This window comes from Chlorocebus sabaeus, chromosome 20 (genome assembly GCF_047675955.1).
Source record: "Chlorocebus sabaeus isolate Y175 chromosome 20, mChlSab1.0.hap1, whole genome shotgun sequence".
NCBI lineage: Eukaryota > Metazoa > Chordata > Mammalia > Primates > Cercopithecidae > Chlorocebus > Chlorocebus sabaeus.
In genome coordinates, this window is record NC_132923.1 from 27,674,268 (window position 1) to 27,688,362 (window position 14,095).

General features: G+C 40.2%; 1 protein-coding gene and 1 pseudogene across 5 annotated transcripts in view; both read left to right on the forward strand.

Moving 5' to 3' along the window:
* Positions 1-14,095, forward strand: part of WDR47 (WD repeat domain 47) — a 69,015-nt gene that overhangs the window by 40,102 nt on the left and 14,818 nt on the right. For all 5 annotated transcript variants that reach the window (XM_073008525.1, XM_007977737.3, XM_007977738.3 and 2 more), the window contains 3 exons: positions 3,800-4,057; positions 7,942-8,017; positions 12,870-13,027. In XM_073008525.1, coding sequence (XP_072864626.1) covers positions 3,800-4,057; positions 7,942-8,017; positions 12,870-13,027 — 492 coding nt within the window. The remainder of the gene's footprint in view (positions 1-3,799; positions 4,058-7,941; positions 8,018-12,869; positions 13,028-14,095) is intronic.
* LOC119624320 (NADH dehydrogenase [ubiquinone] 1 beta subcomplex subunit 3 pseudogene) lies at positions 8,026-12,859 on the forward strand (annotated as a pseudogene).

Genomic DNA, 14,095 nt, shown 5'->3' on the forward strand with positions numbered 1-14,095 from the left:
TTTTTTAAATTTGAGACAGGGTCTCGCTCTGTTGCCCAGTCTGGAGTGCAGCAGTGTGGTCATGGCTCACTGCAGCCTCGACCTTCCACTCCTGGGGCTAAAGTGATCCTCCAGCCACCACAAACAGCTAATTTTTGTATTTTTTGTAGAGATGAAGTCTCTTCACCATGTTGCCCAGACTGATCTTGAACTCCTGAGCTCAGGCAATCCTCCTGCCTCGGCCTCCTGAAGTGCTGGGATTACAGGCGAGAACCACCATGTCTGGCCTAGAATTTAAATAATTTAAATTCTGTCTTGTAATTTAGGTTTATTTATAGTATATTTATTGTTTTGTTTTTGTTTTTGATACGGAGCCACTGTGCCTGGTCCATCCTAAATTTTTATATATTAGTTTCCCATAAATTTTCTGCATTCTCTCTTTTTTTTTTTTGAGACGGAGTCTTGCTCTGTTGCCCAGGCTGGAGTGCAGTGGCGCGATCTCGGCTCACTGCAAGCTCTGCTTCCTGGGTTCACGCCATTCTCCCGCCTCAGCCTCCTGAGTAGCTGGGACTACAGGCGCCCGCCACCATGCCTGGCTAATTTCTTTTTTTTGTATTTTTAGTAGAGACGGGATTTCACCGTGTTAGCCAGGATGGTCTCGATCTCCTGACCTTGTGATCCACCTGCCTCAGCCTTCCAAAGTGCTGGGAGTACAGGCTCATTCCTGGCCCGATATTTTTGTTTAATTATTTTTTCTAGACTCTTTAGTTTTATATATTTGAGCCTGTACTAGGGCTTTAAGATACCTAATATCAAGGACAAATTGAATGGAGATAGGATCTGTAAATTAAAATGTGCTTTTTCCTCTTAATGTTTCATTCTTCCAAATCACTCTTGCTGCAGGTCATTATTTCCAGATTTAAGTTTTACTTCTTCCTTCTGAGGGGCATAGAAAGAAGAGAAATAAGTTGTGTTATACAATTAGAGCTTACTGAAAAAATTATAACATGATATGAATTTTATTAATAATGCTATATCATTACCTTATACCTCTTGATCTTTTGTTTTTATTAATACTAATAATTGGCACCATTGATTTGACAGTTAATAGGCATATTCAGCCTCTTCCCCATCCCACCCCATTTTAAGAGAGTTCAAATGCTGTATTAACTTTTTTTTTTTTTTTTTTTTGAGGTGGAGTCTTGCTGTTTCCTAGGCTGGAGGGCAGTGGCATGACCTTGGCTCACTGCAACCTCTGCCTCTCAGGTTCTAGCGATTCACCACCTCAGCCTCCCAGGTAGCCGGGGACTACAGGCGTCCACCCCCATGCCTGGCTAATTTTTGTATTTTTAGTAAAGATGAGGTTTCACCATGCTGGCCAGGCTGGTCTCAAACTCCCTACCTCAGGTGATCTGCACGCCTCAGCCTCCCAAAGTGCTGGGATTACAGACATGAGCCACTGTGCCTGGCCTGTATTAGCATTTTAAATGCTTTTTATACTTAGCGTTTTTCTGAAGTGTATTTGACCTCATATCCTTTTTTATGGAGAGTATAAAAAAGATATATGTACATTTCACAAGAAATGTGTTTCACAGAACACAATTTGAGAAATGCTATTTAGTTACAATTTTTAACTGATACATATTTAGTAAAGGCTAACAGTTCCTCTAATAATATTGAGCTGCTTTTTTGTAAGTATTTTTTAAGCCTTAAAAATATACGCACACAATGTTTAATATAGGAAAATTTAAAAATACCATGAGCCACAATACCTCTCAGTAATTGTACTCCCTGTGTTAGTCCTTTCTTATATTGAATCTCAGCCGGAGAAAGTGATGCTGGGCTAGTTTTGGGTCTAAATCTTCCTTCCTCTCTCCCTCTCCTCTCTCCTCTCTTCTCTTCCTTCCCCTCCTCTCCCCTCCTCTCCCCTCCCCTCCCCTCCCCTCCCCTCCCCTCCCCTCCTCTCCCCTCCTTTCCCCTCTTCCGCCCTCTCCTATCCGCTCCTTCCTTTCCTTTCCTTTCTTTTCCTTTCCTTTCCTTTCCTTTTCTTTCCTTTTTTTTGTTTTCTCTTTTCTTTTCTCTTTTCTTTTCTTTTCCCTTCCCTCCCTCCCTCCCTCCCTCCCTCCCTCCCTTCCTTCCTTCCTTCCTTCCTTCCTTCCTTCTTTCCTTTTTTTTCTTTTTCTTTCTTTCTTTCATTTTTTTTTTTTTTCTGAGATGAGATCTTACTTTGTTGCCCAGGCAGGATCACGGCCCATTGCAGCCTTGACCTCCTGGGCCCAGGCAATCCTTCCACCTCAGCTTTACAAGTAGCTAGGACCATAGGCATGCACCACCATGTCTGGCTACGTTTTTCTTTTTCTTTTTCTTTTTCTTTTTTTTTGGTAGAGACAGGGTCTCCCTCTGTTGCCCAGGCTAGTCTCAAATTCCTGGGCTCAAGCAATCCTTCTGCCTTGGCCTCCCAAAGTGCTGGGATTATAGGCTTGAGCCACTGCTCCTGCCCATGGGTCTAAATCTTTTTTTTTTTTTTGGAGATGGAGTCTCGCTGTGTCGCCCAGGCTAGAGTGCAGTGGTGTGATCTCAGCTCACTGCAACCTCTGCTTCCTGGGTTCAAGTTATTCTCCTGCTTCAGCCTCCTGAGCAGCTGGGATTACAGGCATCTGTCACCATGCTTGGCTAATTCTTGTATTTTTAGTAGAGATGGTGTTTCACCATGTTGACCAGGTTGGTCTCAAACTCCTGACTTCAAGTGATCCGCCCACCTCAGCCTCCCAAAGTGCTGGGATTACAGCTGTGAGTCACTGCACCTGGCCCATGAGTCTAAATCTTAAAAGAGTAAAGTAGCATCCTGTTTGTGCCCTTTGTAGCCCTGATCTCAACGTAAGGAGTCAGGCCACAGTAATGGAAAGACTATTTGTTGAGGGGAAGGCCCTGAGGCTAACTTGTTTTGCTCCCTGTTTTATCTCCCTGTTGTCTAGATCAGAGCCTGGCAAACAGTATTCGTAGAATGATTTAATGAGTGAATGAGTACATGTAGAGTATTAGGGATGCCATTTGACTTTTTACTCATCATGGCCTGCTCAAGTCATCCATTTCCTACTTGATACCACTCAAGACAGATGGAATGAAAATGGCTTGTTTTGTTGATGAGCAATTTTGGTAGTGGTGATATTGTTATTGACTCTTTTTGAAAGTTAAGTTTTAAATGGAAAATTAAACCAAAGTTATATTGGGAAGAAGCAGATTTTTTTTTTTTTTTTTTTAAATGCTGCTTTCAAAAAGTCTGTGATATTGGCTGGGCACAGTGGTTCATGCCTATAATTCCAGCACTTTGGGAGGCCAAGGTGGGAGGACAGCTTGAACCCAGGAGCTGAGGACCAGTCTAGGCCGTATAGGGAGACTCTGTCTCAACAAAAAATTTGAATAGTTAACTGGTCATGATAGTGTGCACCTGTTGTCCCAGGTATCTGTGGGAGCTGGAAGGATTGCTTGAGTCCCGCAGGTCAAGGCTGCTGTGAGCCATGATCATGCCACTCTGTACTTCAGCCTGGGCAACAGAACGAGACCCTGACTCAAAAAAAAAAAAAAGAAAAGTCTATAATGCCCATTATGCCTATCTTCTTTAGTGTTTTACTATGGGAAAATGTGGATCTTCTTTCAGTATCTTGGTTATGTCTTAAGTTAATGGTGGTAATTTTTAACACTAAATTTGCCGTAGATTATATATGTGCATATATTTACCTTTTCACACTTTTAATCTTGTATATATTAGGAATGCATTTAAGTTTTTATTTTAAAATGCTTATATTGTTTAATTTTATAGGTCCATTCAAAAGCTTGGTGAGTTAAATATTGGAATGGATGGCCTTGGTAATGAGGTATCAACACTCAGCCAGCAATGTAATGGGAGCAAAGGCAATGGATCTAATAGTTCTTCTGTGACTAGTTTTACTACGCCACCCCAAGACTCTAGTCAGAGATTAACACATGATGCTTCAAATATTCATACAAGCACTCCTCGTAATCCTGGATCAACAAATCACATACCTTTTCTGGAGGAATCACCTTGTGGAAGCCAAATGTAAGTGCTTGACTTTGTAAAACTTGGAAATATTAGCTTACTACTAATGACTAGAAGGTTGAACTTGTCTTTGGAGCCTTAAAATAAAAGTTTTTAGAGCTTACTGCCTACCAATATTTTTTCCCTAATCTGCCTTCATTCGTCTATATTCTGTTCTACCAATGTCTAAGTCTCTTTATAGTTTTCATTTTCCTTCTAGTTTTCTTTTTGCTTCCTCACTACCACCAAGGCAATTATATTTTTTATAAGCCGTCCTACTCAAAGAACCTACAGTTTTAGGATCTCTAAGTCTTCTTGATTTTCTTTTTTCTTCAATTGGCATCTTTGGACAAATAATCTTAAAATTCAGACTTTCAGGGCATACAAAGATGTTTTACAGTCTGGTGGAATGATTGCAGCTGCAGTGTTGGCCGCTTTGGCAATTACAGCAGTGGAAGACTGCATATTTACATTTTCACTATTCAGGGAAAATTTTTATCTTGCTGTCATTAGTATACAAGTGTTAATTTATGCAATGGGAATAGTTGAGGACTGTTTTCTTTATTCTTAGCATAAAACACTTTTCAGGGTGGTTCATTAAAAAATGTATAAGATGAGATTCCCAGCTTTTTGGCTGAGATTAAGTACAAAAATGCATAACTTGCTTTTGGCACTTGGATGCTTATAGGAATTCACTTTATAAATAATTAGTGTCAAAAACCTAGTTTTATTTCAGAGCATACATTCAATTTTTGCTTTTCTGAATTTTTATTTTTTTAATATTTGCTTTTTATTACAGTTTTCGTAATAGTTGTTTTGAGTACTTTCGAAACAAGAACTCAAATTTTAAAATTTAATTTTTGTTTTTGTCCATGTAATATACATACATGATTTCAAAAGACAAATAGTACTTCAAGGCTTAAAGTAGAACCCATCTTTGACCATGGTTTTATTTCTTTTTTTTTTTTTTTTTGAGACGGAGTCTCGCTCTGTCGCCCAGGCTGGAGTGCAGTGGCCGGATCTCAGCTCACTGCAAGCTCCGCCTCCTGGGTTTACGCCATTCTCGTACCTCAGCCTCCCAAGTAGCTGGGACTACAGGTGCCTGCCACCTCGCCCGGCTAGTTTTTTGTGTTTTTTAGTAGAGGCGGGGTTTCACCATGTTAGCCAGGATGGTCTCGATTTCCTGACCTTGTGATCCGCCCGTCTCGGCCTCCCAAAGTGCTGGGATTACAGGCTTGAGCCACCGCGCCCGGCCGTCCATGGTTTTTTTTCTTATTGGCTGCCCTTTTCAACACATTTGGCTATTTTTTCTGATACATATAATACAGTTTTTTTTTTTTTTTTTTAAAGATGGGATCGCACTATGTTGCCTAGGCTGGTCTGGAATTCCTGGGTTTAAGTGATCCTCCTACCTCAGCCTGCCAAAATCCTGGGATTACAGGAGTGAACCACCACACCCAGCCTTTTGCTATATATTTCTGCATTTCTCAATAATATACTTCTATTACTGTTTTGTTTTTTTGAGATGGAGTTTTGCTCTTGTTGCCCAGGCTGGAATGCAGTGGCAAGCAGTGGCAATTCTCCGGCCTCAGTCTCCTGAGTAGCTGGGATTACAGGCATGTGCCACCATGCCCAGCTAATGTTTTGTATTTTTGGTGGAGACAGGGTTTCACCATGTTGACCAGGCTAGTCTCGAACTCCTGACCTCATGATTCGCTCACTTCAGCCTCCCAAAGTGCTGGGATTACTTGGCATGAGACACCACACCCGGCCTCTATTACTGTTTTTGCTATGTGTTGATTCCCTACCATACTCTTCATGCATGGCACCCTCAATTGGTCTATCCCTTATCTTCAGTATATATCAATTTTTGTTTAAATCAGTATCAGAGTTAACATTACTATGACCTTGTAAATGTTATTTACAACTGAGTCATGTAGTGCCATATGATTATATTTCTTTTTCATATAGCTTCTTGTTTTTCCTGGAGACAATGATTGCATCAAGTTGTTGTACATGTGTCTGTACATGATTAGTTTTCTTAATATTTATCACTAAACTATCTGTAAGTGCTTTGACAGAATTATAAGATCATAAAACTTCTCTCATTAATTGTAAAAAGTATCAGAAATTTCTCTATTCCATTTTTTCTCCTTGGGAGATGTCCCTCCAGGATCACTCCTGTTTCACTTTATATTTATTGCTTTTTTGATCACTTAGATAGAATCTTGGGACTTTCCTTACTGTTCTCTTGGGGTTTCCTTTACCTCATCTCTTTATTAAGTTCCCTGTTTTTAACATTTCACAGTTACCTGAAAAGGGATACATTAGAGGTGAAGTTTCTGAGACTTTGCATGTCTAAAAATGTGTTTGCTTTTTCACCTTTTTTGTTAGTATTGCTGGGTATAGAATTCTAGGATGAAAATCATTCCTCAGTATTTCAATGGCATTGCTACATGGTCTTCCAATTTTAGTGTTCTGAGTAAAAAGTCCGATGCTATTTTGATTCCTCATTGTCTTTTTTTCTTTTTTCTTTTTTTTTGAGACAGGGTCTTGCTCTGGCTCCCAGACTGGAGTGCAGTGGTGCAGTCTTGGCTCACTGCAACCCCCACCTCCTGGGTTCAAGTGATTCTTGTGCCTCTGCTACCCTAGCAGCTGGTACTGCAGGTACACGCCACCATACCCAACTAATTTTTGTATTTTTCATAGAGATGGGGTTTCACCATGTTCACCGTGTTGGTGAGGCTGGTTGATTCCTCATTCTTTGGGTGAGGCCTATTGCTCCTTCTACGCTGGAATTTTTCAGGTTCTTCGCTTCCCTGATAGTCTGAAACATCATGATGATATAGAAAATAGACCTCAGAATGATTCTATTTTTCTTCATTCTTCTGGGTATTTCATGGGCCCTTTTAAGTTGGAAACTTAAGTTCTAGGAAATTAAAAAATTATTATTTAGCAATTTCCTCACTTCCGTTTTCTATGGATTTACTTTTTTCTACCATCATATTTTAATTTTCTAAGAGGTCTTTCTTATTATCTAATTTCTTTTCCTTTTTAAAAAATAGATCTTGCTCTTGTTTCTTTATTAATCCATTATTTCCTCTTCTATCTAAGGATTTAAATTATATTTTTGTAACTTTTGTTCCCTAAATTACTTCTCTTCTCCCAAGTTCATTTTTCTGTTCATTTTAGTCTATACCTTTTATCTAGGCTTTCTTCAGGTATCTAGAAAGCTTTGGCTGGCTGTAAACAGTGAGGCATTAAAACAAAAACTGGCTGGGTGTGGTGGCTTACACCTGTAATCCCAGCAATCTGGGAGGTTGAGGTGGGAGGATTGCTTGAGCCCAGGAGTTCGAGACCAGCCTGGGCAACATAGTGAGACCCTGTCTCTATTATATTTTATAATATTAAATAAAAAATTAAAAAGCTGATTAGAAGGAAGGGCTACATATGTGGGTGGATCTGTCTGCCTGTTGGCCTCATAAAAAGTGATTAAGTGGAAACATAGTTTTACTAAGGGACACTTAACTGTGAGTTTCTGGTATTTTTTTCTCTTGGGCCAGATAATTTCCCTGGAGCATTCTCCAGCGTCCTGTCTGGGGTTGGATTTAAGCATAGCAAACAGGATTCTGGAACTAAGCAAGAGAAGGGTACTTGACATCTCACTATAAAATATGTGGACTTTGACTTAATTTTCTTTCCAGAATGGCTTTTCATCTCCTCCTTACAACTCCCATTGGTGCTACTGAATCCAGAGGCTATTTTAATAAATGTCTCCAGAGAGTAACTTTGGAGTCAGCTAGGATTGTTTGCTAAAAAGAAAAATTAGTGTTTGAAAGGGTAAATTAATTTCGTTTCTATTTTAATACATGGAGTAAACTTTACTTGAATTTCTACTCCCACAGCTCATCAGAACATTCGGTCATTAAGCCACCTCTTGGAGATTCTTCAGGAAGTCTATCAAGGTCAAAAGGGGAAGAGGTAATACTTTGGGGAGGGAAGTTTTTTTGTTTTCATATGCACTTGTAAATTTTGCTAAGGAATTCTCAATTCAAAGAAAGAACGGTTTTAGTCAGACGTGGTGTACAGTACCCAGGAGGCTGAGGCAGGAGAATGTCTTGAGCCCGGAAGTTTGAGACTGTAGAGTACTAGATCGCACCTGTGGATAGCCGCAGCACCACTCCAACCTGGGCAACAGAGTGAGACCTCGTGTCTTTAAAAAAAAAAAAAAAAAAAACTTTTAAAAAAGTAGTTATTACTGCTAATATTGGTATTTATTTCAAGGCTCAGGGCAGTTGAGCTCTCAGTGGTGTAACTGAAGAGGGAGCCTTAGAAAGCACAGTTGGACATGTGGGAGTGTTCATATTAATGGCCCAGTAGTGGCCTTGGGACATGAATTGAGGCTCTGTGTTATTCTCTGAACCCTATGGTTAATTTCATTATTGGTATCTCTTTGGGCTTCTCATCAGTACACCTATTTTTTTTGCTTTGGAACCAAGCATCCTTTCCTAACTAGTATATAGCTTCACTCTATCTTACTTTTCCTAGTTCAGATTTTAACCCCATAAACAAAGGTGTTAATTTGAGATGCTTTTAGGGATGAAATAGATAGGCATAAAGGAACATTTGTCCCTTGCAAAAGAAATATGCAAGTCCAGTGTTTCCAGTTCCTTTGATTTTTTAAAAAAATATTAGGCCAGGCATGGTGGCTCACACCTGTAATCCCAGCACTTTGGGAGGCTGAGGCAGGCAGATCATCTGAGGTCGGGAGCTGGAGACCAATGTGGCCAACATGGCAAAACCCTGTCTCTACTAAAAATACAAAAAGTAGCCGGGCATAGTGGCTCACACCTGTAATGCCAGCCACTCGGGAGGATGAGGCACTAGAATTGCTTTAACCCAGGAGGCGGAGGTTGCAGTGAGCCAAGATCGTGCCTTTGCTCTCCAGCCTAGGGGACAGAGCAAGACTCTGTCTCCAAAAAATATATGTATGTATATCTATTAATAGAGACATGGTCTGACTACATTGCCCAGGCTGGTCTCGAATTCCTGGGCTCAAGCAATCCTCCCACCTCAGCCTCCCAAAATGCCGGGATTGTAGGTGTGAGACACTGCACCTGACCTGATTTTCAAGAAAAGCTAGAAATCTAGATTTTTATGTGAAATATCCTAGTTTTTTAAATGACAACGAATTAAAAAAATTTTAAGGTTGGATGCAGTGACTCACTCCTGTAATCCCAGCACTTTGGGAGGTCAAGGCAGGTGGATAACCTGAGGTCAGGAGTTTGAGACCAGCCTGGCCAACATGGCGAAACCTCATCTCTTCTAAAAATACAAAAAATTAACTGAGCGTGATGGGGGTGCCTGTAATCCCAGCTACTTGGGGGGCTGAGGCAGGAGAATCACTGGAACCCGGAAGGCAGAGGTTGCAATGAGCCGAGATTGCACCATTTTACTCCCTCCTAGGCAACAAGAGCAAAACTCTGTGTCAATTTAAAACACTGAAGGACAGCAAATAAAATCAATGTGTGTGGCTTCTGCTATAAAGCAATGTTTAGTAATTATTGATGTGCTATAGGCCATTTAGTTAATTAGTCATCTTTCCTCCCTTTTTCTCTTATCTACCCCATGCTATTATATAATTTTGCAGTCACATTCCCTTTGTATGGATTATTGGAAAATGCAACATTTCTAGCCAAATTCATACGAATAATACCAGAATTCAATTCACTTACATAGGACGTACATAGTATAACACGTTAGGTTGTATTGCATGAATAAAGGCTTAGGTAGAGAGAGGCATAGTCTTTTCATTGCTGTAGTCATTATGGGTCCTAGACCTCTCAGAATACATCCAGAGCTGAAGTGATTTTCCTTTGTCTATGTACTTGACATTCATACTTCTCAAAAGACAGGGTTTGGTTGAGTCTATTGACCATACCTAGTGTAGAGGTTCCTTCACCATGTCCAGTCAGTCCTGGTTGGGGTAACACGGTGGTTTCAAATGACATCAGTAGTAGGAGTCACCAAAGCTTTTATACAGAACTGCTTCAGCTTCTCTCTTCAGAAGATAGATCTGGATGGACGAGTTGACAGCTTAAAGTAAAAATGAGGCTTGGCGCGGTGGCTCACACCTGTAATCCCAGCACTTTGGGTGGCTGAGGTGGGTGGATCACTTGAGTTCAGGGGTTCGAGACCAGTCTGGCCAACATGGTGAAACCCCATCACTACTAAGAATACAAAAATTAGCCGAGTGTGGTGGCGCATGCCTGTAACATCAGCTACTTGGGAGGCTGAGGCAGGAGAATCACTTGAACTTGGGAGGTGGAGGTTGTGGTGAACCAAGATCGTGCCACTGCACTCCAGCCTGAACAATAGAGTGAGAATCCATCTCAAAAAAAAAAAAAAAAGTAGAAATGAAACATTCAAATGTTTCCATTATTTTTCCATTTATTTTATAGGGATGTTTGTTTGTTTATTTATTTAATTTGAGACAGAATCTTGCTCTCTTGCCTAGGCTGGAGTGCAGTGGTGTGATCTCAGCTTACTGCAGCCTTGACCTCCGAGGCTCATGTGATCCTCCCACCTCAGCACCCTGAGTAGCTGTGACTACAGGCATGTGCCACCACACCCAGCTAATTTTTGTATTTTTTTTCTTTTTTTTTGGTAGAGATGGATTTTCATCATGTTGCCCAGGCTGTTAAAGGGATTTTTTTTTTTTTTTTTTTTTTTTGAGACAGTCTCGCTCTGTCGCCCAGGCTGGAGTACAGTGGCCGGATCTCAGCTCACTGCAAGCTCAGCCTCCCGGGTTTACGCCATTCTCCTGCCTCAGCCTCCCGAGTAGCTGCGACTACAGGCACCCGCCACCTCGCCCGGCTACTTTTTTGTATTTTTTTTTTAGTAGAGACGGGGTTTCACCGTGTTAGCCAGGATGGTCTCGATCTCCTGACCTTGTGATCCGCCCGTCTCGGCCTCCCAAAGTGCTGGGATTACAGGCTCGAGCCACCGCGCCCGGCAAAGGGATATTTTATAACTTCAGATTGTAATACTGAAATATTCATTGCTAGAGATAATGGTAAACATTTTTTCTTAAGCAGATTAATAATCCTTTGTAGTTCCTTCATTTGGAAGCACAAATGATACTCTATTATTTTTGTTAGAACTTCTAGTGGGCTTTTTTTCTCTTAATAGTTAAAGAGAACTTAATATAGGAATGCATACTTATTCTTTCCTTTCTTCTTCGTGCCCCAGCCCTCCCTACCTTCTACCTCCCCTCTCCCCACTCCCCGCTCCCCTCCCTAACAGGTGTTGCCCAGGCTTACTATAGCCTCAACCTCCCAGACTCAATCGATTCTCCCACGTCAACCTCCCAAGTAGCTGAGACTACAGATGCACACCACCACACCCGGCTAATTTTTTTTTTTTTTTTTTTTCATTTTTATAGAGATGGGGTTTTGCCATGTTGCACAGCCTGGTTTCAAACTGCTGGGCTCAAGCGATCTGCCCAACTCGACCTCACAAAGTACTGGGATTATAGACGTGAGCCACTGTGCCTGGCCCATATTTATTACTATATTTTGTCTTAATAATTGAAGAAAAACTTGAGTGTTTATGAACTGAGCTTAGTTTAGCAATGAGTAATGAAAAATAGAAAAATTAGGGAATTTGAATTTGCTACTTAATATATGGAGACTGCTGTCAGAAAAACTTCATGTAATCATATGTATTTAAATACAATTGGCTGGAACCAGGTGCAGTGGCTCATGCCTGTAATCCCAGCACTTTGGGAGACTGAGACAAGGAGATCACTTCAGGTCAGGAGTTCGAGACCAGCCTGGCCAACACAGTGAAACCCTGTCTCTACTAAAAATTCAAAAATTAGTCTAGCGTGGTGGTGGGCACCTGTAATCACAGCTGCTCAGGAGGCTCAGGCAGGAGAATCACTTGAACCTGGGAGGCGGAGGTTGCAATGAGCCAAGATCATGCCACTGCACTCCAGCCTGGGCAACAGAGCAAGACTCCATCTCAAAAAAACTGAAACAAAACGAAACGAACAATTGGCTGGGTGCAGTGGCTCACACCTGTAATCTCAGCACTTTGAGAGGCCATGGCAGGCGAATTGCTTGAGCCCAGAAGTTCAAGACCAGCCTGGGCAACATGGAGAAACTCCATCTGTATTTTTTTTTTAATTAAAAAAAGTAAAACTTTTTAAAAAAGGAAAGCAGTAATACTGCATTTTAAAAGAATCATCTAAAGAATGCAGACATGGCCTATGGACATGGACGTGAACATGAACATAATAAAATGGAATTTCCAGATTATAAACAATGGAAGATAGAAGAAACACCATTAGAAACCATCCAGGAGAAGCTGGCTGCAGGAGGGCTAAGGATCTATGGGGCTGTAATGAAGCTTGGAGAAACATGGGTGACTTTACAAATAGTGTTTCGTCTGATGGTGCATTATTAAAAGGATTCAAAGATTTGCTGCATTTGTGGTAGCTGTAGGTGCTTAATATTACCTGGTGTCCCAGAGTAAAGATAAGAAGCATCACTGAAGATAATACCTGGAAGTATCTTAGTGGCTTCTTAAGTCTCCAAAATAAGATTTCTTCACTGTAGCCTACTCGTGTGTGTGTTTGCCTCTTAAAGGATGTTACTAAGATTTAATACAGTAAGAAAAACATAGAGAAAATAATATATGGTTATTGGTAGTAAACCTAACATGATCCAACAAGAATAATACCGTTCAAATGAATTTAAAATGGGAGAAAGATGAATTCTTTCAAATTCATTTTTTTAATAGGTGACTTTAATATTCATTCTTTCCATAGGATGACAAATCAAAAAAGCAGTTTGTTTGTATTAATATCCTAGAAGACACACAAGCTGTTAGAGCAGTGGCTTTTCATCCAGCTGGAGGTTTATATGCTGTTGGTTCTAATTCAAAAACTCTGAGAGTATGTGCCTATCCAGACGTAATTGATCCAAGGTAAGGATCAATGACTTGTGCTGCCATTCTTACCTTAGTTTTTAATTTAGCCTTATAGGTTCCTTTTCCAGAATTGCCATTCAGTAGTGTTTCAGATCTTTCTTTCCTTTGATTAAAGTTTATTTTCTTTTACAAAATAACTGTTTTTACTTTCAGTGCTTAGGAAATATACTTAAGTCATTGATTAACTTTATAATTTTTTCATAAAATGTTTTTGATTACAACATTGCTCATTTATTGCTTTAGATTTCTTTATTTCCATGGCTTTTGTATTTTGTTTTTTATCTGAAAATTCTTTATATGGTAATCCCCCCTTATTTGCAAGGGATACATGTTAAGAACCCCAGTGGATTCTTAAAACCTTAGCTGGTACTGAACCCTATATATATTGTGTTTTTTGCTATTCATACACACCTATTTATAAATTATGTATGTAATTAACATACAACTCTTACTGTTTTACACCTCTGAAGACTTTTAAATTATAACCCTAGTTTGAGAAACAGAGGGGTGGGATTTTTCATTTGTTTGTATGTTTTTGCTATCTCTATGTCTGAAACCAATAATTTAGGCTTTTGGACTGTTGGTAGCTTTTAATGATTGGGAAAGGGAATATAATAAGGCCCAGGTTAATTGATAGTATTATAATTTACTGGTGCTCACTGCATTATTTAAGTAGAAATATTTAAGAAAGAATGACAAAATTCTCTATAAGGGAATGAGAAATAGCAATAATTATGGAGGTAGAACCAAAGACTTGTATGTTTAGGGTTAACTTGAACTTAAGGTAACTGTTTCTCATCTTTTGTATTTTTTACATAAACACAGATGTGTCATAGGCTGTGAAGAAACTGATTTGAAAATAAGGCCGGGGGCGGTGGCTCAAGCCTGTAATCCCAGCACTTTGGGAGGCCGAGACGGGCGGATCACGAGGTCAGGAGATTGAGACCATCCTGGCTAACATGGTGAAACCCCGTCACTACTAAAAAATACAAAAAACTAGCCCGGCGAGGTGGCGGGCGCTCCGTCTCAAAAAAAAAAAAAAAAAAAGAAAATAAATACATTTAT